A 25794-nucleotide genomic window follows, 5' to 3' on the forward strand; every position below is an offset into this window, starting at 1 on the left:
GTGATGTGTTTGAGTGGCTATAAATCAATCTTGAATTTAATAATTAAACTTATAAAGTAATTTGTAGAAACTCACCTCAAAGTCAAGGTCAGAATACCGCGATTTTCTTCTCTGTTTGTTTTTAGAAGAAGGAGAAAAACAATAAAGTTATGGTTAGTCACTTAAACCAATGGACATCAATACATTAAATGAAAATAACCCCACTATTAATAATAACAGTCATGTTATATGATCTATTAAGATCATTTTTCTGACTTCAAAATATTTAAAGGTGGAGGATATTACATTTTTTTTTTACCTTGAGTACTAATGCTAGTTTTCTGTGAAATGCATTAGCATTCAATCCCGAAGAAGGTTCTAGTTTTAACAATAACCACTGTGCAGGCATGGAGGATTAAAAGTGACAATGGGAAAATAATCTAGGTGCTTTGAGACTTCCCACCAACAGACATCCAGATTATTTTTAAAGATGTTCTTGGTTCCCAGAATTTAGGGTCTTCTTGTTTCAGCTTCCAGTGTGCTAAAACCACACTTGATGTCAAACAAACCCTGCCTGCCTGTCTGTTTATGCTCTGATGTTTATATATCAGTCTTGTACAAATTTCTCAAAATTAGGTCATCTCCTGCTAAAGTGTTTTGTTACTAGTTCTTAGGAAGTGAACAATTTTTGTTTGTTTGTTTTTGTTTTTAATTCCTATTTAGTCAAGCTATTCTACACCCCAACACAGTATCTCAGTGTTTCTCTATGCTGGACTCTACATCTGTTAAACAACACCCAAATCTAGTTATAGGTATACACGCGTTGATGGAATAAAGTAATTAGGCAGCGGGCTTGATACAATCAGGAAGTATGATTAAAACGAAGTGGATGCAAGCCCATGTGATAATGGGACTTTCGTGATATCAGTATGGAGATGGTATTTTTAGCATCTGCTCCAGGAAGCCACTGATTCTTAAAATGGATGCGGTGTAGAGGGAGATGCCTGTAAACTTATAAAAAAGATCTCCACGTTTGTAGGGAACAAAGACAATTTCTGCCGTGCTTTTTCTTTAAGCAGACTCCCCCTCCCCCCTGGAGGGAGTTGGGGAAAAAAACATAAGGGAAGCATACAGTCTTTTTGGCCAGCTTGTGTTTTGTTACCCCCCACCCCCAACTCCCAGCTCAATATCCACAACCTTAACATCACTAGCTTCTCAGGGTGCCGACAGTGCAGATTTACGGCAGATCTAGTTGTTATTATGACTGTTATGAGTTTTATTAAAAAATATGACTTTCCTGCAGCTAGAGCTAAAATTGTCATTATAAAACCAGAACCTCCTGTGCAGCCTAATCTCGGAACATGTTTTCAGCAGACAGAAGGACTAAAGGAAGAGACCGGTGAAGGTTCTGGCATAATCTCATTGTGGCGAAACTGCTGAGGATGGGCGATCAGGGCTTGATGGAATTGCAAGGAGAGCAGGGGAAAGGGGCACCGCCTTACTGAAGTGGAAACTAAGTAAGATGCTCTCTTGTGTCCTCCTTGTCCCCAACAGTGTGCTGTCTTTGTCTTGGTGATATCCTGGAAGAGGCAGGAGTGAAAGAACTCATCCAAACAAATCTGGCTCGCAGAGCACTTTGCAGCATTCTGCTAGACTAAACTTCAGGGCTCCCGTTCTTCTCTCCCATGGATACCCCCAGCCATCTTGGCACTGTGGTTCAGCAAAGCTTTTTCTCTTTTCTTTTCTTTAATAAATATGTGTTAAGCAAAATCTAAGCATGGGCACATTTAGTTAAAAGCCATTATTATAAAACATTAGCCATGAGCTTTGTATTGTCACCTGAAACTTAACCGATGGAATCTTGCAAAAATGGTTCAGTCAGCTAGAAGACAGAGGGAGCCTTCTGCTGTGTGCGCCCAGGGGCTCTCTGTTGCCAAAGGTGAACGTGACCATATGTTGCTGTGTTTGTTTTGGATCACAAGGCAGTGCTGCCTAGGAACCGAAGCTTTGGATGCATACACCGTCAAAAAAAAAAAAAAAGCTTTATGTTACAGGAGCAAGAAGAAAATATGGGAACCTAAAGAGCACCAGCAACAGATTCCAACTCAGAATACTGTTGTGACCTATGCCGATGTGCAACATTTTCCTTCTTCTCTCCTATGCAATTTTGTTAAAATTAAATGCTATCAAAGGGTATAGCGGGTCTGGTACACGGATTAGATGAAGGGATGAGGAAATTTTAATCAAAACCTGGTGTTGGAGTGTGGTGGGGATGGTTACAAAATAAATCATGGAGGTTTAAAGAACAGATAGTGTGGAAAATCTGTCAAGCATTCAAATCAAAAGGTGTGTATTGGGGGAGGGGAGGTATGTATGGTTACTTTCCCACAATACTGAGTATTCCAACCCTGTGTGCACCTAATAAAGTGATTTCACATTTGAACATGCTAATCAGTGTTTGGACCGGTTGGAAAAATGGTGTCATTTTATGAATGAATGTAACTGAGAGCCAGTGGAGTTAAAACAATTTGACCAAGCCACCTGGGAGGAAAGCAAGTGAACTGTGATGAAAACTCAGGTCTGGTTCAGAGTCCAGCGCTTTCTACATGAGATCTCACTAGCTCTGACACATAGGATAGTGTTTTACAAACAAGATGTCTGTTGCATGCTGTTCTGGAACTCAGCAAGAGAATACTAGATGGCCCCCGTTGTCTGCATTTCACAGAAGTGGTACTGAAATGCTAGAAGCATTAAGCAAGGTCAAATGGATTAACTATTTCAGGCTAATTATATTTTGAAGAAGAAGAAAAAAAGCCAATTGGATGGCGCTTATTTCTCAGAAAATCTGTGTTTGGTAAAAACAACAAAACAAAACAAAATGTTTGTGCGAGTAGATTACGATGCAGTGCTTCAATTGCAAACAGACGTGACACGTGTTATTGAGAAGCTCAGATTATCTTACATGTCAATGCTAGCAGTACAAAGTGGGAGAGCAAAAAAATCCCAAAAGCATTTTGGTTTTGTCTGTGTCTACCCGGTGCGCATATCCATGCAATGTTCTGGAAAATCTTTTGAGGCTGCAGTTTGCTGAGAATGTGACCCACTTATGTGTTTATTCAAATGTCCTTCTGGACCTTGGAGAATGCTGCTGTAAGGCATAAAAAGTGCTTAGAAATAAAGACGGTGTTTGCTTGTTTCGTATTTGTGTTCACATGTGTACACACGTTTATGGGTGCATGTATGTGGAGGCTAGAGGGCCCCAGGTGTCCCTCAGGTACTGCCTATCAGTTGGTTTATTTGTTTGTTCGTTTGTTTGTTTGGAGGGGAACAGGGCCTCTCCATGATCTGTATTTCACTGTGTGTGGTCCTCTGGGTGGGAGTGAGCTCCAGGGACTTGTCTGTTTCTTCCCAGTATTGAAGTTATACATGTGTGTCACTATGCCTGACTTTGTGGACTCAAGGGGCTGAAATGAAGGCATCATCCCTGCAACGCAAGCTTTTTCCTGACTGAGCCATGCCTTCAGCTATGATCACATAAACAACAAGAATCAACTATGTACTTGATTTGTTTCACAAATAATTGGATACTTTTTTTAAAGAAATGTTACACGTAAAGTTAAAACAATCTAATGTGATGTTAAAATATTTTGTGAAGTATAAACCTTTCTGTCTATATAGCCTTCACTTCCAGGTAAGTTGAAACACATCTTCCTTCCCTGTGCAGTAACTTGAAATACATCTTTCTTTCCTATGCAGTTTCAGTTTTTGCAATACGCCACTGAGTACTCCTCCTGGCTGCATTATGCTCTTAATACTCCATTAAAATTCTTGTCAAAGGCCTCTAATGAGCTCCATTTAGACAAACAGCAAGGTCAATTTTCTACCCTCCTCTTGCTGGACTCGAGGAAGCTGTAGAAAGTTAATCACTTCCTCATTAAAGCTCTGGCTTTTTCCTTGCCCCTCCTCTCCCTCCTTTCTTTCAGTGCGGCTCCTTTTGAAACCTCTTTCGCTGTGTTTCCTATGCCCCTTCTTTCTAAATGTGGAGCTGCTGAGGGCTGCTCTGTCCTATATGGTTCCCTGGATTACACGGCTTATCCCTTAGGCTTTAATGCCACCTTTCAGTATGCAAATATCCCTTTTTACGTGGCCTTTCTCATCATTGACAGTTAATAACTCATCAGCCAAGACAGAGGCTTAGAATTGTCCCCTCCTTTGTGTTCATTCCTCTTCTTCCATATTAAATCCACTCCTGGGATGCCTATTTGATCTCTAAAAGGTCTCCCTGTCTGTCCCTTCTTTGTCAGCTACACCTCCACATCTCTAGTCCCTTCTTGGCTGCAGAGCCCAGCATTTGGCAGAAGATCTGTCACGGTAGTTTGCAGTCACCCAAAAATTATCGGTGAATGTTTGAAGGAGCGTAATATGACAGCCCCAGAATTCAAACCAATGTGACTTTTGTTTTATTGTTACTGCTTTAAAGCATAGCCTGGGAGAATTTGAATAACCAACCGACCTAAAGATATAAAGGAAACCACTCCAAGTAGGCAATTTGGCAGCTAAGAGAATCAGAACAGTTTATGAGGAAGCCATTTTACTGGTAGTAGGGGGAATTCTTTAGGATGATTTAATAGTGAGGAAATGTGTCATGGTCTCAGGCTTTTGAAAGGGGCCACTTAGTGCATATGTGTCCAGAGGGGCTTCCACACACACAACTCTTGTAAAATAATGAATAATTTCTCAGAGGGAATATGTCATTATTTGTGTCACTGAAAATTAAACTGGACAAGACACTGGAAGAATCACAGCAAGTAATGAATCCCACTGACTAATGAATGACAATATGAATGCCATTAAAAGTTTCTATTACAGGGCGAGCTGGACTCACGGGGAGGAAAGCTTTGATAACAAATCCATTAAAAATAGCTGTGGCAATGGAGTCTGGGAATAATTAATTATCTGAAATGGCTTTTATTTGAGCTAATTTTGTTTGTATGTCTGCATAAAAGATAAAATTCTCTAATCCAGGAACAAAAATCAAAGCAATAACGATGGGAAAGTTTTCCTTTTACCAGGGAGGCATGAGAAAATATATATTATATGTAAAAAATGAAATGTGATTTCTGCACGTGGTCAGTTTTAGACGTTTTTTGTTTGTGACCGCACCTCCTGGTTCCTAAGTAAGACCATAACATTCTGTGTAAATTCTTGACTATTGATTTAGCAGTATTTAAGCTTTTTCAAAGACATTCAGAGTGTGATACTAATGATATAATCATAATACAGCCTTACATTTGAAGTGCTCTTTACAATCTTCAAAAGCTTTTCATGTAATTTGATCCTCATGCCAGCCACGAGGGAGGCACCTACATACTGACATCACTAAAATAGTTTACTTTTGGGAACCATTGTGCGGAGTGCTCTGTATTCTGTATCCAGCGGAAATACCTATAAAGGTATCTCTCTACCCACTTTCCAATGCAGTGAGACTTATCTGAGGTCCTATTCAGATAGGGAGATGCTTTTACGCATGCAAGCCCTCAGAGGCACTGGAGTAACACAACTTTCTGTGTGAAATAAAATAATGTTGTGCTGTACTATGTAAAGTTTTGTCCATTTTGAAAACGTTTTGTTGATAAGCGGCGCTCAGACAAGACTTGGCAGGACCACAACAGAAGTCAGTCCTGTATTATATCAGGATAACATGTTCCTTAAGAACTCCAGTGATAGGCAGGTTGAGAAGCCATACAGGGAACCATTAGATGGCCAATAGAATAACAGAAGAAGCCAAGGGACCCCTAAAATGGTTGGACAAAGGATGATGACAATGGGACTTTATCTCAGGAGTGGTGCATCTGGCAGAAGCAGGAAGTGCATGGAGCTAAGACACAAACCAATGTCAAGAGCAGAAATAAAGAGTGGAACTCTCCCTAGTTTCCAGATCTCTGCCAAACCCTGACTCTGGCCAGTGCTTCCTGCTGGCTGAATCCAGCCAATAATCAGAGACATGCGACCCGTGCTAACCCTCAGTGATCAGGGAAAAGGGGTAAAAGATGGGGCCTGACCAACAGACAGAACATGTAGTCACAAGCTGTTTAATAGATACCAGTGTTTCAGACTCAGAGAAAATGCTGCTCGACGTAGACTGACAATAATGCACATGTAAATCTTCAGACAAATAAACCAATAGGAAGCTCTACAATCCTGAAGTCGTGCTGACCTGCTCTTGAAAAATATATAACATTTCAATTATTCTCTGAGAAACTTATAAAATGTGTTGATCAAATTCACTCTCCACTTCTCTCTCTCTAACTCTTCCCAGGTCCTCAATCTTCACTCCTTCTCAACTTCATATCCTCTTCTCTCTTTAGGAGCCCCTGAGACTAATTTGTGCTACCCATAACCTCATGAGGGTAGGACCAGCCACTGGGCCAGGGTCAACTGACAAGATGGTGCATCCGTAAAGGAAACTGACTCTCCATCCTCTAGAAGTCACAGACTGTCAATAGCTCCTCAGCTATAACTCAGGATTTATGAGCCCTTCCATGTTAAAATGCTGACTGGCTTGTTCTTCTGTAGGCCTTATGATGGGCAACCTCAGGTGCTGCGAATTCATGAGGGTAGCAACCCTGGCATGTTGAGAAATGACTTGCCTTTTCATAAGCAATGATGAACTTATACATTTTTAGGCAGTAAATCAGAAGAACTGCATTCTAAAGTTTAAGCTTAGGATAATGATACACCCTGAGACACCTTGGTCATGGTTTATCCTTCTTTCTTGTTCCATAGGCATGTACACATCGTGAACACCCTATATTTTGTTATATGAAGGCGATTACTTAAAGTGGTGAAGGTGATATTATCTTCATCTTAAGTAATGTAGCTATAGGACATTTTGGTCTGGATCACATATGAAAACTCAAATTCTAAAACTTTTTAGAATTGCTTAACTGGTTCATTCTGGGAAAGAACACAGGGCGACACCGTGTAACAGAAAGACTGAGCGTAATAAAGGGCATGGGGCAAAAATCTGGCTACTCCTTTGTGCCAAGGAACTCTGTGAATGTCTTAAACATTTACACCCAATAATTGGGGGTTAGCAGAGCACACTCCCATGGAGACTGGAGTCTTTTCTGCTGGCAGTGCAGCAGTTGGGAGCCTCCTCCTCTCTTTGTTGCCTCTTGCTTACTTGAATAAAAGTTTCCACCCACTCACCCACCCAGGTCTCTTTGGCTTTCTTCTATTTTGTACCTCAATTTGTGTCTCGTATGCAGTTTTCTCATGTTTGCTGGATTCAGTGCTATCATTTAGCTGCATTTACTACCTCCCTCTTCTTCTTGCCATCTCCTTTGGAGAAAAACTCCTGAGTTCATGGCCCATCTTCACATTCTAGCCACGAATAGACCATGCAACAGCTTGTCATCTTCTGCTGTGCCAGTCTTCCTGGATACATGCTCCTACTTAGTTAACCTCTTGTTTCATTCAAATGGGTCAAAGACTTTGATGGATTTATTACTTAGATACTGGCTCCTTGAACAGATGCTTTTACTTGAAGATTTTAACAACTTATCTAAGTGTTGGGAAGATTAATTAATTCATGCTTTTAAGGTGATTTGAGAATCTGCTAATGAAAAATTCTATAAAAATGCTAATTTTTATTATCCACTCTATCATGTATGTACGTATTCTCTATCAGTTGTTTCCCAAAGGGTCACCTAAACAGTTACTATTAAACTTTTTTTAAAGAATAAATGAGGAACTAAATTTTATTCTAAACTCTGAATTTCCTTTTCAAAATATGTGATCTCTATGTCATTGAGATGCAGATCTTTTGTCTGGCATAAACACATATGATTTTATGGTTAAAATAACATATAAATGATGTTGATGACTAAAAATAAGGATATATATATATATATTTGAAAAAAGTTACAAGGTAAACCAATTGATACTCGGAAACTATACTCTGTTGTACAAACACACAGAACATGATTAGTAGCTCTATCAGTTGGTTTCTGGTTGCTAAATATAAAACATTTTCACAACACCCAAATTATTTTAGTGTAATTCTGTTTGTATTTCTATAGTAACTTTAAAATAGTCATTACACGGGAAAAGCTCCATTTCCATTATTACTTTTGATATAATATATATATATATATATATATATATATATTCAATCCTCTTAAAACCCTTGGCAATTTTGTATGAATATTTTGTAGCTTATGCTTATTTGGTCATTATTATAATAACACATTATTATCTCTGTGTTAGGATTGAGGTAGCAGTAGCAATTTTATTAGTTAAGAAAAATGAATTCTTTCATCCAGAAAGGATGCACGCTACTCTAGTAGAATTTGATTTGTTGTCCCTATCTACACCTTTGAATCTGAAAATGATTCCTATGTGAATCTGTGCACAAATCCTCTTCTGGTTGAGGGTGATCCAAAACTTAAGACCGTTTCTTTCTGGAGACTGTTTATATTATGGTTTTGGTCTAGAGTTTTTCTTGTTCTACTTGAGAAAACTAGATATATATATTTTATCATCCATTCTAATTTGGACAGAATAAAAGGCATGGCTTTGCGAAATGTGAAGAAGCCATTGCCTCTGGGTATGTTTGTGTGTACCTTAGAACATACATTATTAGAATAATTCTGATGAAAAGGTCACATGACCTATTACAATGGTTTTTCTATAAATAGTGATTTTATGCAGTATATATATATATATATATACATATATGACACATTAAAATAATTGAAAATATATATGATAAATAAGATAAATAAGAATACATGTGGGTTTTTAATAGAGACTATAAATCTTAGTAGAGGGTTTAAAGCAAGACTTTAAGATACAGAATACACGCAAAATAGTACTAGAGTAATGGAATATGGCAATAGAAAATCGGATATACTTCTTGATACCTACTTCTGTAATCCTATTTCAGTAGTAATGAGGATGATAATTGTTAGTAATTTTCTACTTCGTTGAAATGAAAAAATATAAGAGTAGTTTACATTGTTTACTGATGATGATCTTATGAAGGCCAAAGGCTGTTGTCTGGTTCTTAGTCCTAGTCTTAGTATATTTAGAATATATAATTTGAGTTCTTAATAGTTAAAGACCAGTACTTTAATATTGGTATAATATTGGTATTAATACAGAGTCACCACTCTATAGGATTAAGAACAAATCATTCATTCTGAATAATATTGATGTAACATAATACTAATTAGTTTATAGTCAGTGTAGTAGTACAACCCACAGAACATTTCAACTTCATAATAACAGATGGTCTTACAAAAGAAGATTTAGATCTCTCCTTGAATCTGTATCACAGTCCAGTTATTATTTTATGATTTACAATGCCCTGTCATGTCATTGTAACCTCAAGAGGATCTGCCCCATTTTCTTTATTAATTTTCCACATGAGTCCCATTGTGAGAGAACCAGGATTGATTGTTATCACTTTAAATACATTGGTATCATTTAAATGACATCTTGAACCAGCAGACTCAAATGTACTACTAGAAAAATTTTCTGTACAGAATCTTAATACGTAATATCAGGAACTGCCAAAACTAGCACAGATCTTCTGTAAGACCAGTATCATGTGAATCAGCCTGTTCCTTCTTCAAATATCAAGGAACTAGTTAACCTTTTCTGACTCACCTCTAGAGAACTCATTGATATCGTTGATCCAGTTTCACTTCTCGACAGTCCCACATTATCATCCAACTCAGAGGCCATGAAATTCTTCACAGCTGTGCGAGGCTCAAAGGGTAAATTCTGCATGTGTTCCTGGGGGGCAAGGTGCTGATCTAAGTTCATATTAAACTGGTCCATTACAGGGGGATTCATATTGAATTCAGGATTTACTTTGTAGTGTAAAAGCCTTTCATGCGGCAAGGTTTCCATGCCAATATTCATTTTGCTTTCCTCTTTCATCGATGGCTGGGTGCTGACAGAACTTCTAGGCATCACGATATAGTCACTTTCCATCATTCGTTCCTGAGGGTGGACAATGTCCATCTCGGCCCCTCTCAAATTGTCGTCCGTGCACAAGTACACAGTTCTTCGCAGTTCAGTGTTCTCTTTCTTCAGACACGGGTTACTCAGCTCATTCATACTCATGGGCATGTGCAGGCCTGGGGGCTGTTGGATGATGACTTTGGAAATGACATTTCCAGGCAATGTTGAGTAGCTTATCGCTTCGGGGTTCGTTCCCTTTTCTTCCTCATCATCGTTTAGAGAGATCCTGGAAAGCGTTCCTGTGATCGTCGCTGCTCGGCAAGGACCAATGTCCTTATGAAGCACTGCAAATTAGAGCATGGTGGTTAATGATAGCAAAGTATTTTTATTAATATATGATATTATTGATCTTCCTGCTAAACACTCTCCTAATAAAGTAAAAGAAAAGTAACCTTTTAACAATTTATTTCCACTTGTTTGTTCATGGTCCAGAACAGTGAATTGTTACTGATGTTCTAATGGTACCAGAGATCATGAGTAGACTGTAGCATATCTGAAATCTGATTAACTGGATTTCTAGAAATTTCAATGTGCTGGCTTGAAAAAAGTTCTACATTAGTTTTCAGGGAAAAGGTAGATTACCAGAGAAGATTTCTCCATTGGTCGATATCAAAGCATTTCCATAAATACATAGATATTGTTCATACAATGTTGCTACTTTTATATAGGCCTTTCTTCTGAAGTTTTCTAGAAGTTTTATTCATTAAAAGAGCTCCCTGAGAGAGGGCTGGGTGTGGTGGCACATGTGTCTGGGAGGCAGAGACAGATCTCTGTGAGTTCAAGACGAACCTGCTCTACATAGTGAGTTTCCGGATAGCCAACACAACATAGTGAGATTCTGTCTCAAAATAAAACTGGGCCAGGCTGGCCACTTTGCCCACAAATCAAAGCAACTAAAGCAGAAAATTTCACCATGTATAGGATATTAGAAAACATTTGCTTTTGGACACATGAAAACTTCAGGCAGGCTGAATTTTGGGGACTATTGCTTAAAGTTTGAAAATATAATCATAATTGTGAATTAGCACAGAAGTTGAAAAAATTATCAATATATTTTGCTACTATGAAGAAATGAAGCTTTTAAAATATTCCAGAGCATGGACCACTCATATAATACCCACTATCTTTAGAGATGCTGTTACTTATTGTACTATTGTCTCTATGTTTCCTATACCATACATCATGTTAAAGATTCATATATATATATATATATGAATCTACAGTGTGGCTGTAGATTTTTATATCTTATATTATTGTGTGCTAAAAATAATAAAAGGCAATGCTTTAAGATGTCATTTCAAGATCTGGCATGGCGGTAGTATGTAATCTGAGCACTGGGGAGGCTTTGGTAGTCTTGGCTACCTATACTTTGTAAAAGCAAAACCAACAACAAAATAAAACCTAAACATCTTAAAGCTAATGAGAGAGTAATAATACATCACAATTCTTAGAAATGATTATAAATGAAACATTAAAGAGTGAAGTTTGTTAACCAGCTTAAGAATAGTTAAAATGAAAACCGTGTTTAAAGCCTTTCTAATCTCTCAGAATAGTTTTAGGTCCCAGATTTACACAAAAATTGATCCAAAGTTAATAGCGCTAAAACTTAAAGACATTTTGTATTATATTATAGATGGTCAGACATTTTCAAACCTTTATTAATAGACTGCAAACTACAAAGGAAGCCTTGGTAGTGAGTATTTTCTTCATAATCCAGATGCAAGGTACATTCATCTTTTTACAATTAAATATTTGAGAGAGAAATATTTTTACAATTTAAATATTTGAGAAAGGTAATTATTTTTATGAAGCATTGTCCACAGTATGTGAGAGACAATCCTGCTTCTTTGATTTGCCTAAAATGTAAACAAGCCTTGACTGTGAACCTTGGACACATGGCAACAATGTTGAAACAGTACCTTTTAGAGAAATTGATCAAGTTGTGAAAGGCAAAACAAAACCGAAAATCCAATCACACAGAAAGCAACCTGAATAGCATAAGCAGATGTATACTCCAGCATCTCGCGAAGCAGTTTCAAAGTTCAGAGCAGACTGCACATAGCCCATGAACTGAAACTTTAAAGTTTAGTACATTTCACGGATGCAGAAATCTCTTGGAAGAACCCTGAAGACAGCTGCTCACAAGCTCAGTTAGAAAGAGCGTTGGCAAAAACGAAAACAGAAAAATAAGAATAGTATAAACTGTTTCTGGATAATACATTGGTGCTGGTCTGGGTTTATAAGGCTTAACCCCCCACTCTCCAGTGCAGACTGGGAAAACTGGAGCAGTCTAGCAAAAGATGGCGTTGCTCGTGCTGACGGTCTGGGAAGAGCAGCTCTGTGAAGAAGGTCTGATATGAAGATTTTCAGGCTTTGCTATGCATCAGAGTAATTTGAATGGCTCCTAACAGCCCTGGTTACTGTGTTCCAGTACCACAGTTTCTGGCCTAGAAGGTCTAGGCAGGTCTCAAAAAAATGCATCTCTAGGAATTTCCAGGTAAAGCCTACACTGTTTGTTGGGTACCACACTTGGAGATGCATTGGTTTGATATGAATGTCTATTAAGAAAAAGGCAAAGCAGTTCTCATTCTCCCCTGTCAAGAACTCTTAGGAGCACATGAAGAGAGGCACAGAAGCTAAACTGAGGATAGACAATCAGGAATTAAACAGATACTTAATCATTAAAATAAGTTCAAGCCTCCCGACCCAGCCAAATTCTATTCTATCAATGGGGAAACTTGCACCACGGCTTGCAAATTTTAGAAATCACTGTGGATGGATAAGCCAAGGGAAACTTTTTTACCAGCTATCTGTTGAACTGGCAGATTCATGAAACAAAACCCCAGCATGATTGTGTCTTGGCAACATTTAATTTTGTTTTGTTTCCTACAGGAAAAGATAATTCCTGCTCCTCTGGTGCGTGAGCCCACGATGGGTGCCGGGTCATAGCCACTAGCTTACAGCGGCTGTGGTCATGCCGCACCCAGAGTGTTTTGATTGAATTCAAGAATACAAGATTAGTCTCCCATGTGCTTGTGATTGTGGCAAGAAATACGATTTGACATTTGCACAGATTTTAATGGCTCTGAGTTGAATCTGAATGCGACACATAGGGGAGTCTGGAAGGTAGGAGGTGGTGCCTTCATCAACCCAGCAGGTTCTGTAATGGTCGTCCTGACATTTAACTCCTTTATAGACAGTTTGGATGGAGACAGGAGGTTCTCTATCAAATGTTATCACGGCCATACAATCTCAAATGGATGTTATCCTGAAATAATTTAAGATGACAGCCAATGGAGATAAATGCAGAGGTTTTTTTTTTTTTTCACCAAGAAAAACATACCAGAAGCATAACTTTTACATAATCCTTGACAGCACCTATAAAACATCTGAGGGGTCTTAGATGACAAGTTGATGCTTGCACTGAAATATAATCCAGATGTGACTCTAGACCTCATCAATACAAGGAAAGAGCCAGCAGTGACAAAAACTGGAGGGGTATCAGATAATGTGCGCACTGTAATTTAAGCTTATCGACAAATTAGGGGCTATTTTCAGCACTAGGCCTAGAAGAGGCTGCTAGAAATGAATGATGACACAAGGCTGTTGACTCTAGAGGCAAAACTAAATAAATAGTAAAAAAAAAAAAATAACCTCCTGGAAAGAAAAAAAAGCAAAACCAAAACCAAACAAATAAAAATCAACAACAACAATAACAACAAAAAACGCACTCAGATTGACACTTGATTTTAAATATTTAAATACTCAGATAATATATGTTATATATATAATAAAATATATATATATTTGTGTGAATGAAGTCAGCATGAAGAACAGATAAAAGGTAAAATGTGCTACACTTTGCTGTACTTTAGAAGACTATTTCTTAACAAGAGAAAAACACCACAAATAGAAAACGTGATTTTCTTTTAAGCTTATAACCCTCTTCTCTTGTGAAAAATTAGCTAGAGGCTAGAGGACATTGACCATTAAAAACACACACACACACACACACACACACACACACACACACACACACACACACACACGCACGCACATGTGCACACACTCACACACACACACACACGCACACACGCACATGTGTGCGCACACACGCACGTGTGCACACACATGCACACGCACACGCACACGCACACATACTCATTGGTAGTTCATCAGTCTAGTGACTCATAGTTTATATATGATGAACAGAGAGGCTACAGTGACTTGCTTACAACTGCTCTTATTCATACAGATGGAAGTTAAGCCATGTCTACTGCTTTCTGCTGCTGCGGTGCTCTCAGTAATCCATCCTGTATTTCTTCTCTCTCTCATTCCTTCTCTATCCCCTCTGTATATAGATAGATCCCTGACGCTAGAGTGATTATCACTGGAAGATGCCACTAATCACCCACATAGGTGGGATGCTCAAAACACAGTATTTTTTATTTAAAAAAAAATCAAAACTCACAAAATAAGTTTGCATCCCTGAAATTATATCTTAAAGATCAAAGTATTCTTACCTGATCGGCAGGCAATGTCTACGTCCTTTTCAAAGTCTGTCTGTAACAAGAAATAATAAGGCATAGAATCATCATCTAATGAAGATTGCAAATGGTTTTAATATTCAAATTATCTGAAGTCATAGATTTATGGCTGGCCACATTTACTGTTTTGTGCAAAAGAATATTCTCAGGGAATGATAAGAATTCTCTAGAGACAAAATGGTCTATAAAACCCATGGGAAATGATATCGTAACATAGTCCCCCATATGAAATGATAGAATTTTAGCTGGGGCTGGTTGTTTCAGCGGTAAATCTTGCTACTTAGAACGATGAAGCAAGATTACATATCCGAGTCCTATCTGAGCCTGAGAATGACATCAAGGTCCCTGAGACCAGGCTTTCCACCTCAAAAGTGTAAAGGTGGTAGGAGATTGCCTAGCATGCCCAATGCCCTGAGTTCAATCCCCAGTATTGAATAGAAATGGCAGTGGTGATATACATTCGTAGTCTAGCATTTGGGTTGGTGAAAGAGGAAGAATCTTAAGTTCAAGGTCATCCTTGGTTGTACAGTGAGGCTAGCCTAAGCTACATAAGGCCTTATATCAAGAAAAAAAAAAGTGTGAGGGTTGTAACTCAGTGGCTAAGTTTGCATGAGCTGCTCGGCGTCTTGGTTTAAGCTGTAGTCCTACTTCAGAAACAAAACAAAACAGAGCCAGAATTTTAAAGCAATAGCTGAACTTTTATAAAGCAACCGGAAGGCACACTATTAGAAAGATCCTTAAACAAATGTCTTTGAGTTTTGTATTTTCTGCTTCCAGGTTCGGCTTGTTATCTGTGATACAACATTCTATGATGCAGCTCTGTTGATGTCACAATTCTACAGAGCCATATTCCCGAGACCGTGACCAAAAGCGCTCAAGTGCAGATATTAAAACTGGTATATGAACAACTAGTCATATGGCCTAGAATCTTCTGAATGCCAGCATCTGAATTTCAACATCGCACAAGTTCATAATTTAAGAAATCATCTTTTTTTAATGTTAAAATCAAGTTAACCAGTTGTAAGCAACTTCTGTCAGTCATATGCCTGTCCTTATTAATATTAATTTTAGATTGTATTATTATTGTTGTTGTTATTGTTATGTACAGACACACATGCTGCAGCACACATGTGGAGGTCAGAGGAAAACTCTGTGGGATTGGATATCTTTTTCTAAGTTAAAATGGGTGCCAGGGATCAAATCCATTTCACCCGATTTGTACAGCAAATGCCTTTACTTGATGCATCGTCTGGTCAGCCCACTACCAATACCTTAAACAGAGGTTTGTAGGGCTATCTGATTTTTAAAAGGAATTGGCTACTATTTCTCATTCTTTAGCTGCTGACATATTGCTTAGCCATATTATTATGTTTCCTAGTCTAAAAAAAAGTTAATATTAGGGCAGTTACTCTACAGAAAACTCATTCCTATCTGGTCTTGTTTCTGATCGTGTTGTTTGGTTGGTTGATACTCTGTTTCGTTTTGAGATGGGTTCATGCTATGAGTTCAGAGTGTGCTCTGAGCTGGGTTCCTCTTGTCTCAGGCCCACATTTCTGGCATTCCAGGCATGCACAGCAACTCCCAACTTCCATGTCTGTTCTGATGATGGTAATTTTATCTCATTTGTAAAGTTTGACAGTGTATTTATGCCTACAGCAGCCAGGACCCCAGTGGTATCCTGGGCTCATGTACAATCTGGACCTGACACTGGAAAGGTGCCTTTTCCTTGTGTTTTAGTCCCCTGGTGCTTTCTTTTTTCTATCTGGGGGAATTACCATCACCTGGGATTATCTGTACATATTCATATTTAACTAATCTGAGTTGTGGCTCCTCTGTGGACTCAATTAAGTGAGTCAGAGTTGGGATAGAGAGCATGATCAAAACCTGTTTTATGAAACTCTTAAAAATTAATGAAAAGAGAAAGAAAAAACACAACACAACACACACACACACACACATACATTCACACACTCAAAGAACAAAACAAATAACACAAGTTGTTAAAGTCCATAATGCATCTTCATAAACATCATTATTTTGAATTCTAGACTAGGTGATAATACTCTTCACTGTTGTATGAGACACCATTCTAAACACTCAAGGTTACCAAGAGCAGACCCTTAATCAAAGGTAGTCCAGGAAGAACATTCATTGGTCATCAAAGTACCAAGTCTTTACTGAATTCAAAGTTTTGTTTTATTAAGTGTTTGTGTGTGTGTGTGTGTGTGTGTGTGTGTGTGTGTGTGTGTGTGTGTGTGTGTGTTCAGGCATAGAGGAACACAAGGAGGCCAGAAGTTGTCATCAAATCCTTTAGAGCAAGAGTTATAGGCAATCATGAGCTGTGGATATGGGTGCTGGAAACCGAACTTAAGTTCTTTGAAAAGGCAACAAGGACTTTAAGCACTAAGTCATCTCCTTAGCTCCCAAAGTATTAGTCATGATGACCTAAAGAGAACTTATGACTTTATACTATTTTATTGACAAGGAGTTTATTATATATATTCTTGAGAAACCATGACTTAATTTATCAAGCAGAAAGAATACAAAAGCTCACCATGATCTGAGCATGTCCATTAGGAAAAGAACTTGAAGAATCAGCATTGATTGGATCCTGACAGTTTCTCAACCGGCATCTAAATGCATCTTGAACCTGTAGAGAGGAAAAGAAAACATTAATTTTATTTTATTCTTGATAATAAGATACTGTCCATATTGGTCATCAATTATGAGAGATTGCTACCTTTGCTGCTACAGTAGAAGACTCACTTTGTTACCTACATTAGTTTACCTGTTTGTTTTTTGAGGTAGACCTCATTATCTATCCCTGGCTAGCCAGGGATATAATGATTATATACATCAGATTGGTCTCATGTTCACAGAGCTCACTTGCACATCTGCCTCCCTGAGTGTTGGGATTAAAGCCTTCCCCACCATGCCTGACATTGTTTATTTCTTAATACAAATACAGGTGCACATGGCTTTGCTCTTTGGCCAAGGTATTCTTCTCTTGCCATCATCTACCAGGGTAGTATTGAAACTCTTCAGAGAACAAGATAGCCATTTCTGGCATGATGCTTTGTCATTCTTATTGGAGGGTGTTTCTCTTCCTGTTGTTATAAACCATGTGTATGATATTTATGAGGATTAACTATTGTGTGAGATTCATAACAGATTTTAACATTGCGGGAAAACGGAATCACCAAATGATCTTCCCAGTACAACTGATTTAAGCCTTTTCCTTCTCTGACTCACATAAGACACTTGGAGAAGACTATTCCTCTCTCTTCCTTCAAGGCTACGTCCCAAGATATAAGAACAGGAAGCAACAGAACAGAAAGAAAGCACATCTCTTGATTTCTGGTTGATTGACTTGGGGAAGATGAAGTCTCTTTCAATAACTCACACTTCCTTAACATCCTATGAGGTTCTGGATACAGCATGAACATAGCATAAGAGATTTCTAAGAACTCTAATTGTGGTACTACAAGATCTCAATAGACGCAAAGACCAATGACTGTTCTCTTATTCCATGGCACTTCAGCACCAGGGCATGCATCCCACTTCTGGTGGTCCCATAGGCCTTCCATAAGTTATTGATAAATTTGTGCACAGGTGGCTACTTATCCAAAATCAATGATGAGGTCATATTTTTCCAATCTTTCATCTGACTTCATGTGTTTGATTGTCTCCTCATCTTCTACTCTATTGTTACCTTAGACATAGCTGATGTTGTGGATTCTCTATATGAAAGCATTATTATAGAGACAGCAGGGTAAGCACATGTGGATCTTTTCTTTTGAAAAGCTCAGCTCTATAACCTCCTCTCTCAGTTTAGACGTGATGCGTATAGCATATATGTTGGCCATGAAAAAAAGAAATGTAAACAAAACAGAACAGAAGAGATCAAGACCTAAGTCCATTACCTTGTTTTTTGTCTCACTCCTACCCAGTTTTGAGTCATCAGTACTCTCTCCAAATTGCAATTAGGATCTGGGATATGAACCTGAGTAGTCGCTACCACAGACTACCCTGCCAGCCCAATAATGAGATCTGCCCCCATACCTTCTCCCCACCTAAGGTTCTCTGTCTTGTGGTGCAGCCAATTTCAGTGAAGTGGGACTGGGAGCAGGTGTCTTCTGATCACTTCTATTCTACCATGCTAATACTGCTAATCTCAGACTCTTCCAAAAGAATGATCAGTTCCCAGATACATTTCCTTGGCTCACCACGATGAGAGTCCAGCTGCACTGAAGTCTTTTCTGATTCCTTTGCCGAAGACCCAGATAAACAGGAGGACTGAATCACCCAGTTTCTCTCAGTGAAGTAGACAGACCCGGGACAGAGCAAAGGACTCTTTCAGCCTAAACATCTTTGGGAAACTCCTTTTTAGATCAAGCGACACAATAACAATATAAAACTGATAATGAATTCAGTGTTTGTCACGTTCTCATTATTTTTTCACTTATTCATAAGTCTGAAATTGGGAAATGAATTATTTTTCTTTTTCTAAAAAAAAGTTCCTATAATCCATTGTCAGAAAAGCAGGTCTGTGCTACAAATCTCTTTTTACAAGGTAACAATTAATGAAAAATTTATAAAGGAGAATAAATAGTATATTAGGAACATTGTCTTTTGGAAGTTTTTCAAGTGATGATTTCCTTCAAAGCTATTTCTAAATATCAGCATATATATATATATATATATATATATATATATATATATATATATATATATAAAACATATACAAACATCATATACCAACATATACAACACTTCAGTGGGAATGAAGGTCCCCATGTATCAGGGGCTCCCCTGTTTGCATTATCACTGTCTTCTTGATGTTTCTAGTTGGGAGGTGCTTTGATTTATAACTATTTTTATTCTGTTATGATAAGAACATCATCAAGATACATGTTGGAACATGGGATTTTGGGATGATGTAAATATGTGTTCCTGGTCCTCGGTCAGATATATTTGGCTCTCGAATAAACTATTTTTTATCTCTTTCAAAAGGGAAAGAACTGTGTGTCTGCGCCGACCGTAGCAATATCAAGCATCAATTTCACTGGTCCTCGCTAAATGTTTTTTATTTTGAAGTCGTTGCCAAATAGTTGTCCAGGATTTTGTGGCTGACATTAAAATACAGAAAAGCAAATTCTGTAAATTTCACTTCCAAATCATTGTCTGGTGGATTGAAAGAGATATGAAAGAAATCCCCAACCCCTTTTTTCAAAACATACACTTAGGTACACACAAAAATCATTACTTTAACTGAAAAACTTCCAAACACAACAGTGGGCTCAGGGCATGTGTACTCTGGAGAGTGGGATCAGCTTTGTCAGTCAAGGCTTGAAGGAAGCAGAAGAAAGAGAAGCACACACATTTTCCACTGTGTTTAAGGTCATTTTTAAGATTTTAAAGAATTAGATTCTAAGACATTTTTAGTGGAGAACTCTCATTCGTAAGGATTTCCAGGGGAAATTTCATTTGATTCAGAATGCTTTATTTGCTGTTTTTTTTTTTTTAAATCTGAAAACACACTGAGGCTATCTAAATGAATTGGCATTAAATATTTGCTCAGTGCCGTGGGAGGAAATGAGGAGACAAGATGCACAGGGCTCATCTCCTTACCACAGCGGGGCTTAAGGGAAGATAGTATCTGGACAAGGTTCCAGTCACGTGCAAACATTTTGATAATTGAATTTTCTAGCAGGTAAACAAAGGGTTTTATCCTTGGTGAATTAATGTGAATTTTACCCATGAAAAACAGGAATTGTCTGAAATTCAAGTTCTAGAGAAACATAAAAATGAATAGAAAAATAAACTATAGGTCCTTTTATGCCATACTAAAATTAAAGTCTCACCGAATTTTCTATGTTAATGTTATATTTACAAGGCTAAACACTAAATGTCCTTGGTTTACTATTTATGAAGAACTAATTTCTTATTAACAGTTTTATTTAAGGTTTTTATTAGATATTATCATTACAAATCTGAGCTCCTGTGAAATTAACATTTCAAAACCTCTTTGGAAGCTTGTAAACCCAATTTTTAAATGAAACCGTGGGAGAACAATGAAATATTTAACATTAATTATGTCACACTTCATATCCAGATTATAAAATGTCTTCTCTTTGAAATTTTCTGAAATAGGTCTGTCACTCTAAGTGATGACCTGCAGGGCCTCTAAAAGTAAGGGAGAGTAGCAAGAACAGATGTATAACTAACTTTAAAATATTCAGGGGACTTTAAGCGAGTCTCCTGGTCTTTAGTGAAATCTAGAAAAGGAGACAGAGACATCTTTAAGAAACAGTGATCTCTGTCAGTGCTTGTGTGTATTTAAGTTTCAAACCATAGCTAGTGGCTGCTCCTTTTGTAGTGATGTTAGTGACTGGAGATTCAAAGTTGAGAAAGGATGTGGAAGTCTTCTGTGACAAGCCCTAGCCCCGCCTCCATGGGGGATACAGGGTCACAGAGAGTGACAGACTGGAAAGGAAACTATCAAAGATGGCTGTGATTAAAGTCATGATAAAGATGCTTAAGTCTAGTTCTCCACACTCAAGGGTTCCTGGTGGGCATAAAGATGGGGGAGGACCCCAGTTTCCTTGAAGGGGCTGGCTACTGGGAGTTTGACCATGCTCAAGTGAGTATGTGGGAAACACAAAATGCATGTGTGTGTGCTTTTGTGAGAGAGTGTGTGTGGGTGGGTGGGGGGGTTCACAAGAGTGGAGGAAGGACCTGGGAGGGCCAGGAAGTAAGTGGACATGACGTGAATTTTCCAAATAATCAATAAAAATATTACGTTGGAAAAAAATTGTGCCTAGAAAAGAATTAGTCTTTCTCCTGGATGAGATCTGCGTTCATAACAGTTTGCGGGGGAATGTCTTCCCCTGGTTCTCCCTCGCAGGGAGGTTGCAGCATTCGGGTTTTCTCATCAGCAGCAAGCTGAGTGCTTCTTTCTCAATTGGTCTTCACTCCAGAGACAGCTGGCAGAGAGTCACCGTGCAAAGTCCACGCCAGATTTAGAAGTTGCAGGGGAGGAGCACCCAGCACCATTGGCGGTGTTACAAATCCCAGAAGCCTCGCAGGGAAGACTTGCCCGGTTTGAATCGGGCTCCAAATTTAGCTGCTCAACTGCTCAGACCAAATCTTCACCTCTTAAAAGACAAGGCAGTGTTCTCTCAAGGTATTCTTCATGAATTCTTATGAACTCCCAAGATCATTTTAAGTCAGGAATACACAAGTTTTAACCTTGTACTCTTTTGTTCTTATTTCTGAGGGAGGGTTTTCCTTTTAATGCTATGTGTTTTAAGTTTGATATCTACAGTCACATCTGTTGTTTTATTCTTGAACAAATGGCACAGATGTTTTCAACATAATATTCTATTTCATATTTCATTGTTAATGAATGAATAAGTCTCAGTTTTATAAATACTATGTGATTGACATAAGTAACCCAAATGATTTGACATTTACAAAACATTACTGGACTTTCTCCTAGTCTCTCAACAGAGGAATGGATACAGAACATGTGGTACATTTACACAATGAAGTACTACTGAACTATTAAAAACAATGAATTCATGAAATTCTTAGGCTAATGGATGGAAGTAGAAAATAACCTGAGTGAGGTAACCTAATCACAAAAGAATGCACATGGTATGTACTCACTATTAAGTGGATATTAGTCCAAAAGCTCCAAATACCCAAGATACAATTCACAGACCACATGAAGCTCAAGAAGAGGGAAGACCAAAGTGTAGATACCTTGGTCCTTCTTAGAAGGGGAAGCAAAATACCCATGGCTCACAGCCGACCAATGGACTGAGCACAGGGTCCCTAATCGAGGAGCTAGAGAAAGGACCCAAGGAGCTGAAGAGGTTTGCTGCCCCATAGGAGGAACAACAATATGAACCAACCAGTACCCCCAGAGCTCCTAGGGACTAAACCACCAACCAAGGAATACACATGGAGGGATCCATGGCTCCAGCTACGCATATAGCAGAGGATGGTCTTTTCAGACATCAATGAGAGGAGAGCCATCGGTCCTGTGAAGGCTGGATGCCCCAGTGTAGGGAATGCCAGGTCAGAAAGTGGGAGGGGTTGGTAAGCATGGGAAGGAGGGATAGGATAGGAAATTTTAGGAGGGGTAATGAGGAGGAAAGGGGATAGTATTTGAAATGTAAATAAAGCAACTATCTAATAAAAAAAGAAAAGAAAAAACAAAACAAAAAATTACTGGGGTTTCTCCTAGTTAAAAAAAACAAAAAAACAACCAAACAAAAAGGAAAGTTTGTTGTTTGCTATACAATGAAAGGTTCAGAATACAGTCTCAGATTCCAGCCCTGATGGACCTTTAACTGGGTTTCCCTAATGCTGGAGGATCTACCAACTGCTGTCTGAAATTTCTATGCTTTTGACCTTCAAGTTAGTTTTTTATGTCCTTCTTTGGGGCTCATGGAAACTTCCTTCTTTAGATGATCTTTCAAAGACACTGTCTCAAAAAAATGTAGCCGCACTCCTTTCGTGTGCAAATGCGAGGAGGAGAGAAGAGAGGAATCCTATGCTAGACACCATGCTTCACACCTTCTTCACGGGAGACTCTCGCTCCAGCCTGGCAGCATAGCCTCTGAGGCAGACAGGCTTGCGCCAGTGCACAGAAGAGCAAGTTCATGCTTAGATACTAGAAACTCGCCCAACATCATCGTGACAGGTGACAGAACCAGAAGCTAGAACCATGTATCTTGCCATGAAAGTCCTCCTCGTTCCTGGACACCACTCTGCCTCTATCTTTTCAAATCTTGCTGAACAAGGATTGGACTTGTTCAAGCCAAAGAATGAACCGAAACAAACACACAAACAAACAAAGACATTTAAAAGTAGAAATAACTAGATATGTTTTCATCTTATCCCTTAAGTCAAGACACATCGGCTCCCTGTATATAACAGAGCTGGGAAGATCTTGAGGATTTAAGAGGAGGGAAGTAGGGCCTGCCTGTCAAGCAGCCAGTGTCCAGAGGCCTCTGCTCACTGGACACAGCGGCCTGATGTTAATCCCCAGAGTCCGGGGCAGCTGAAAGAAAAATGTGAGTGCAGGAATTTAGAGGAACCATAAATCACAGTTAGATGCTCCCTGGCAGGCACTGCGTTGCATCAAGTTGTGTTTTAGGCTCCCCGTGTCTGAACTTATTCATGGAAGCCTCCTCTTTCCCCAGATTGTATAGCTTCATTAACCTCTCATATGGATGAAGACTGAGAAGGATGCGGATGTTCCATGTATAATTGGGATTGTGACGACCTGGGAAAGCCTAACCTAGAAGCTGCAAGATCTACACACCCTTGCTTAAGAAGCTGGATGTGGAGTGGGGTGAGATGGTGGCACATGAAGAAATGTTCAAGACCAGCAGCATGCTGTCCTAGGCTGTGTCAAGCCCGTGCTTCCCACCAAGGCTTATTTTATTGCTTCTTGTCATTCTCCTACTTAAAGGCACATGCTTTGTTTTGCTAAAAACAAAACAAAACAATGAAATCTTTAAATGATTTTTGTTTTTGTTTTCCATTCTGCCTGAGAAGCAGGCAGGTGTTAGCACATAACTCAGTTCACTACTAATTTATGTGCTAAGTGTCTGCCTTCCAAGTAAAGTGTTCCAATCAAGCCCCGACCCTCTCCACTTTTGGCTACTTACTGATGCTATAAAATACATCGACCATTTCTTTCAGACACCATTTGGAGCAAGTAACTGTAACCAAGGCTACCAAATTCTCTAACTAGAACTCTGAGATGAGGGAAGGAGAGAACATGGAGGATGGGAGGGAGAGAGAGAGCACACGATTCACGCTCATTTTAAAGATGTTTCTGCAAAATTGCTTCACAGGGTACAATGAATATTTGAGGTCTCCTTTGGTACAGCCTGGCCTTCATGCCAGAGCTTGGAAGAGAGAGAGGAGAGCGCCCAGGCTGTGACACTAATATTGTGGAACAGCTACAGGATGTACACACAGGCATGACAAGGCCATCCACATAGGGCTCACATTTTTAGCATCCTTTCCCTTTCTGTTTAGTGGCAGGGTTTTATTGTAGCTTATTTTGTAGCACAATCTTGTTATTTTCCCCATCTGACATCAAGCTGTAAGACTGTCTTGGAGTCTGGCACAGCCAGAGACAGAGATGAGAAGAATATGCAGGGACCAAGAAAGTGGTTTCCTAGCAACGGGAACTATTTCAAAGGTTCCATAACTCTTGTGTAGTTTCATTTCCATAGCAATGAGGAGAATAGTAAATAGTATGTGTTCTTATCTGTTCAATCCAAATGAATTCTAATTAGTAAAAGCAGGAAATATCTATTTGTTCTACTAGATTCGATTTGATTAGTTAGAACACATTAGTGTCTGAGCTGTACATAATGCTTTGTAATCAATCAGATACCTAAATATTTTAAAACATTTTTCTTTAATCTTTTTTTCATTTTGTCTTCTGTTTTCCTTAGAAACATTGGCTCATGCAACTCAAAAAGACAAAGGTATTTTAGAAGAAGTAACTATAGTGTTAAGCAAAAATGGTATTCAGTACTAAGTTTGTGAAGTCAAAAGATCAAGAGCAGGTATTTAGATAGCCAGTTTTCTTCCATAAATAGCTGGCTCAGTGAGTGACTGTTTGCCTTGTAAGCCTGAGGAACAGGTTGAATTCCTAGAGCTTATGTAAAAGAACCCAGCATAGCTCTAAACCTGTAATCCTGTCCTTGGGTTAGAGGAGGGAGCAGAGACAGGAGGATTTCCTAGAGCTCATTTGCCTTTCGGTTAGGTAGACTGGCTCCTGCCTTAGTGAGGGAGTCTGTCTGAAGGCATTAAGGCAGAGGATGACAGAGAACTGAAGCCCTGCTTCTGTCTCTACATCTGAGCACATGGACAGAGCCCTGGCACGTTAGCATGTACCACACACATGCAAACCCATAGAAGTCGAGCTGTTAGCACCAGTGCAACTATTTGTCCCTTCTTCCCAGATTAGAAATTATTTTTCTTTTAACATTGAGCCCATTAAAAGCAAAATCACACCTAAAATAGTCTTCTGCATATTATGTTCTAAATGTCATGATTACAGTCTTTTATTCCCCCTTAAAGTACAAGGCTATTTTTCATTCTCTTCCACAAAGATGTTCCAACTCAATATGTGTAAGAATAGCAGTAACTAAAACAAAACAAAACAACCAACAAAACAGACAAACAACAAACCCAA

General features: G+C 38.8%; 1 protein-coding gene across 1 annotated transcript in view; it reads right to left on the reverse strand.

Annotated features, from left to right (window-relative positions):
* The window catches only part of Adgrb3 (adhesion G protein-coupled receptor B3), a 349818-nt gene that overhangs the window by 16832 nt on the left and 307192 nt on the right, over positions 1-25794 (reverse strand). Inside the window, exons 12-15 of the mRNA XM_052193366.1 lie at positions 17116-17211; positions 14538-14577; positions 9655-10298; positions 76-111 (exon numbers count right to left, since the gene is read on the reverse strand). Of these exons, the coding sequence (XP_052049326.1) occupies positions 76-111; positions 9655-10298; positions 14538-14577; positions 17116-17211 (816 nt within the window). The remainder of the gene's footprint in view (positions 1-75; positions 112-9654; positions 10299-14537; positions 14578-17115; positions 17212-25794) is intronic.

This window comes from Apodemus sylvaticus, chromosome 9 (assembly GCF_947179515.1).
Source record: "Apodemus sylvaticus chromosome 9, mApoSyl1.1, whole genome shotgun sequence".
Taxonomy (NCBI): Eukaryota; Metazoa; Chordata; class Mammalia; order Rodentia; family Muridae; genus Apodemus; species Apodemus sylvaticus.